The 5,269-nt window shown below is 31.9% G+C and overlaps 1 protein-coding gene across 1 annotated transcript; it reads left to right on the forward strand.

Moving 5' to 3' along the window:
• LOC143070880 (placenta-specific gene 8 protein-like) lies at nt 1-4,581 on the forward strand. The gene is made up of 4 exons (XM_076244990.1): nt 1-54; nt 2,594-2,714; nt 3,207-3,346; nt 4,356-4,581. The coding sequence occupies exons 2-4, from the start codon at nt 2,594-2,596 to the stop codon at nt 4,449-4,451; spliced, it is 357 nt and encodes a 118-aa protein (XP_076101105.1). The 5' UTR covers nt 1-54; the 3' UTR covers nt 4,452-4,581.
• The last annotated feature ends 688 nt before the right edge of the window (nt 4,582-5,269 follow it).

Genomic DNA, 5,269 nt, shown 5'->3' on the forward strand with positions numbered 1-5,269 from the left:
TTGGAAAGGAGGCAGAAGTTAATTTGTATAACTAGTGATACCCTATTATAAGAAGTAAGTTATTGTGAACATTTACGGGTATGATAAAAGGCGACGGAACATAGTATTTAGATGGTTTGAGTTGGTGTTCATGGAAAAGAAGGGGAGGGGAGACAAAATATCAGAATGGTTGATATCTGTACAATATACTTGAAAACAGGATTTTGCTATTGTCTAATTTTACGAACTAAAAGTAAGTGGATTGAGGTTATTTTGAATCAAAGATTACCAACAGCAGCTGAATATTTACCAGCTTTGGAAAAGTGTTTTTATTGTTTAGTGGGGAGGGTAGGGGTGTGTGCGACCAAAATATAGTTCTATAAATACCCAAATTGCCTCATTGTTTCGTCGCCTCTGCTTTTGTTTTTGAAGTTTCGTTAGTCAATGGATAAATTGTTGCTTACAAGGTAAATGCTAATGCAAGAAAACATATTATTAATCGGGTATGGTAAACCAACAAATTCAAAAATGCGTTTAGAAAAAAAATGAAATAGTAGGGATTTCTATAACATTATGGGAAAAATACCAATGATAAATTAAATAAAATCATTATCATTTATACTGAAATCGCTTCTCAGTATTCTTTCGTTAGCATTTTATAGATTTTGTTATGCTTTTTTCTTCTTGATATGTATTCTTCTTAATTCAAGCCGCATACTATCTAAGTAAATGAATTGTACAATTAAAAATATTAAAAAAAATCAATGTCAAATCTTTTGGTTGCCAGTCAGTGATTTTTTCAAATAAAAATAATGCAAAAATACATTGTACGGCTTTAATTGTAAAATGCAACATTCTGATATTTATTTCAAGAATATTAGGCATTCGGACTTTTGGTTGGCTACAAATCTTAAATAATCTGTTCATTGGGATATCAACTTCTGTAAACAATTTCTATCCAGGATTTGAGGAAGGGTTCAGCAATTTGGACACTATGACTTTTTCATAACATCATATTACCATTTAAAATTATGCAATCTGCTGCGATCGAGAGTCGCTAATGAATCTCTTGAATATGAAATACACGTCATGCTTACCAATTTAAATAATAAGCCTGTTGTTTATTTATTAGGGTTTTTTCAAAGCTTTCGTTGGTAGGATACATGATAAATTTTACATGTCTTAAAAAAATATATTCAAACATAATTCCTTTTCTGGTATTGCTGAACTGAGTTACATCCAGCTTTAGACTAAAAAATACGAATGCCCACATTTTATTTTTTCAGATACATATCATCTACACCGTCAACATGTTTTTTTAATAATTTCAATCATAGTTTGTTATGAAGTTTCATCCGATAAACAGTTTAATAAAACATTTTCTGAACACGTGGCGAGTTAACCACTCGGAGAGTTTCCTCATAATATCCACAGAGGGGGGGGGGGGGGGGGGGTTACAGTATTTATGGAACTTTGAATTCCTCTTGGAATAGCGATAATCTGTGCCGCTTTACAAGAATAATTTATTCGATGTTAAAATCATAATTTTCAGAGGCAAAGGTAGAAATAATCAATTTCCTGCAATAACAGACATGAATATACATAATAAATTTTACTTAGAAAATATCAAAATACCTTCTTAACTGTGTCATACTAAGTTATATTAATGTTTACTTAGTTGCTACGTATTTTATTATGTAATAAACTTATTTAATTTGTTGCATGTATCTATCTCCGGTGTATGTTCTTTTTTTATGATATTTTACGTATCATTAACCTAGCGAATATTGAAAAACACATCCTGTTTGAAAAAATAATGTATTCAAATTAATAAAATTGCGGGATTTATTGAGGTTTATAATTTCTGAACCGTCACTAACAAAATTAATTTTCTTTCTATCATTTGCTTGTTGAATTTAAGTCTGCTTTCGTTATTTTAAAATAAACTCAATCAATTGACCTGAATTTCAGTTTTACTACTAAAAGTCGATGGTTCACTCTGGTTTCTCCCACAAATAAAAACTGACAGCCAGGAAATATGCATTGAATAAAAGTCAATTTATAAATCTCTCTATTCTTATCGATGAACAAAAAAAAAATCAATTAATGACTGTTTTAATAAAAACGAATTTCCTTCTTTTTTTCGGATTTATATCATAAAATATCTTACTAAGTGTTTTGATAATTATGTTTTTGCCACTCGCGCTAAAAGGTTGGTTTGAGAGAAGGAGCTTTCGTTTAAAACAAACCATCCGCTGCTGAAGGACGTACAGTGATATGTAATTGTTCACATCTTTTTGAACTTTGATCGACAATTGTCTCATTATTAATTTTAGGTTCTTGTGTATAATTCGGAGTTTAGTATGACGTCCATTATCACTGAACTAGTATACATATTTGTTAAGGGACCAGCTGTAGGACGCCTACGCGTGCGGAAATTTCCCGCTACATTGAAGACCTATTGCTGGCCTTCGGCTGTTGTCTGCTCTATGGTCGGGTTGTTGTCTCTTTGACACATTCCCCATTTCCATCCTCAATTTTATCTCATTATATTTATGAATATTTCCTAATCGTTCCTTAAGACACAAGCATTGTATTATTATTTATCTAACAGATGGCAGCAATTGTAACAGTTCAACCACAATCTCAGATGGGAAATTTACTTCTCTCAAATGTCCATGGTCATCGAGATTGGTCAACTGGTTTATGCGATTGTTTCTCAGACTGCAAAACATGTAAGCTATCACATATAACCTTCACTTTAAATCCAAGTTTTCTTTTTTTGTCGTAGTTCAAATTCATTTTGTATGAATGACACTTGTACCTTTAACTAGGCCTTCATTAATCCAATCATTTCCATGATTCTTAAGTTATAGTAGAACAAAAAAGTAAAACCAACAAATACTAGAAAGTAATTTGTAATAACTGACAAGACCCTACTCGTACATTATTATGTCATAAATTTGTTGTTAAAAAAGAAAACAATTGTCATTATACTAAAGAAAGAAGGAAGTGTTTTTTTTCCAATAGTATTCCATTAACTTCATTTTAATTTGATATATTGTTAACACATTTTATTTATTTGGAACTGTTGTCATCCCCCCCCCCCCCCCCCCCCCCCCGATGATTTAATATCATACCATGACAACATCAACTTTATAAAATGACGTATTGAAGTGGGAAAATGACTTCCATGTATAAATATAAGGGGGGAATTTATGTTACAGGCATAATTGGATACTGTTGTTTGCCATGTCTGACGTGTAGTGTAGCATCCAGAATTGGCGAATGTTGTTGTATGCACTATTTTGTTCCAGGTGGTACTATAAACATGAGAACACGAATCAGAACACTTGGTGGTATCCAGGTAAGGAAAAATTATTAATAAACAAATGAAGTTCAATTAAAAGTATTCTTTTTGGTAACATATTCGCAAATGACCGACTTGGCTGCGTCATCAGGGGATGACCTTTCATTTTCTTTAATTTTTAATTCTAATACAATATATCCAATGTAATTTATCCTTTGAGTTAACTTATCTAATTTAAATCATTCAACGATGTTACAAGATATTTGAATATGATTTTTATCTGTTTTTACATTGATAAAGGTTACTGTGCACGTTTGGCAATCAACAAACTAATGCTTTTCTCAGACTGTTTATAACGTCTATATGCTAAATCCATTGGATATGTTCTCATTGATACTTAAGTCTGGGTAAATGATTTATTTATTATTTGTTAATGGCATTTAACTAGCTATCAGTCAGTGTGATGACTCTTACTCTCGGCACTTGTGTGTCTTTCTCTGATGAGTCAAGAAATTTACAATTGATTTTTACAGTATGTTCTTATTTTATACACCATTGTTCCATGCAGGGGAGTTTTGAGGGCTTGCAAACATGTTTAACCTTCATAAAACTTCTCTATGTACCTGTAATTAAGCGGTTGTCGTTATTTGTGACGAAAGAAAAGATTAACTATTTGATCACTGCTTTACGTCGCATCAGCACAACAAAGCTCTATCGCGGCGATGAAAGAAAAGATACGGATCTAAATGGCGCCAGGATTTTTCTTTATGTTTTGCCAACCCCATGTCCAAATATGCCAACAAAGTACCCACACATACCATGGACTGTCGTAAATTACAGAAATCAAAGTTTTTTTGCGAATACGACTTGTATAAACATGATTTCAGCCAAGTTATGATCCAAATCAAATGTTATTAAGTAAGCCAGAATCTAGTGTATATGACATGTATACACATAAACACTTCGAGGTAATATGTCTGTAAAATGTAATTTTAAGCTTTCAGATTTAATAACAGAATCCATGTATTTTTTCTTTACCTAATTTTTCTCTTTAACTATTTTGTAGGGTTCAGCATGTAATGACTGCCTGGTGGTCAATTTCTGTGGTATCTGTGCTATCTGTCAGATGTCAAGAGAAATAGACAACATGGGAATCCCCTAATTATCTATGATTTTGAATAGTTTCGTGCACATGATCTGCATTATCTTTATCTGTGATATTTATTCTAGCAGGATATCAAAAATTGTGATTGACACTTAGCTCTTTCTTAATAAAGATTACGAATTCCAAACGTATTGATAGGTCTGACGAATTATCAGTAGACTTCATTTAAAAATATTGCTATCTATTTCATTGGAAACCAAAGCCAACTGCCTTGTTTTGACACGGTTTGGGGTCTCAATATACGATTTTCGGTAAAATCGTATATCTGGGTGTTTACTCCCGCTTTTAATATATTGAAGTTTTATGAAAAATGCACCAAGGAATATGTATACCACTGCAAAGTTATAACCCATTCTTTTACTACTTAGAAGGTAGGATAATTCACACTCAGTAGATAATGAGTGGTGCATAGTATTTACAGAATGAAGTTCAATAGAGAATTCGACTTTCTTTTGTAAAATAGTGAAGGTATCTACATTTTACCTATGGTAGAATTTCAATTATTCTGTCAGTGATTGGTTAGCCAATTATATAAAAGATTTCCATTACAGTTTTGAGTGCTGTGTTGTTTGGGTAATCATTCAAAAGCATAATCTACCGGTATTCATTTGAAAGATTTACAATGAGGTGGAAGAAAGTTAAAACAATACAACAACAAAAAAAAGAAGAAAAAAAAAGAGAGAATGCTAATATTTTTATTACCTTAGCTGTGTTTGGCAAAACATTTAGGAATTTTTGGTCCTCAATGCTCTTTAACTTCGTACTTTATTAGGCATTTTAACATTTTTTTATTTGAGCGTCACTGATGAGTCTTT

Source organism: Mytilus galloprovincialis, chromosome 4 (genome assembly GCF_965363235.1).
Source record: "Mytilus galloprovincialis chromosome 4, xbMytGall1.hap1.1, whole genome shotgun sequence".
Lineage (NCBI taxonomy): Eukaryota > Metazoa > Mollusca > Bivalvia > Mytilida > Mytilidae > Mytilus > Mytilus galloprovincialis.

Bases quoted from the DNA above. Each gene is read 5' to 3' on its own strand.
- LOC143070880 (XM_076244990.1), top strand. From the start codon at position 2,594: ATGGCAGCAATTGTAACAGTTCAACCACAATCTCAGATGGGAAATTTA. The intron at 2,715-3,206 runs GTAAGCTATCAC...TTTATGTTACAG, and splicing joins TTTCTCAGACTGCAAAACAT to GCATAATTGGATACTGTTGT. The intron at 3,347-4,355 runs GTAAGGAAAAAT...ACTATTTTGTAG, and splicing joins GAACACTTGGTGGTATCCAG to GGTTCAGCATGTAATGACTG.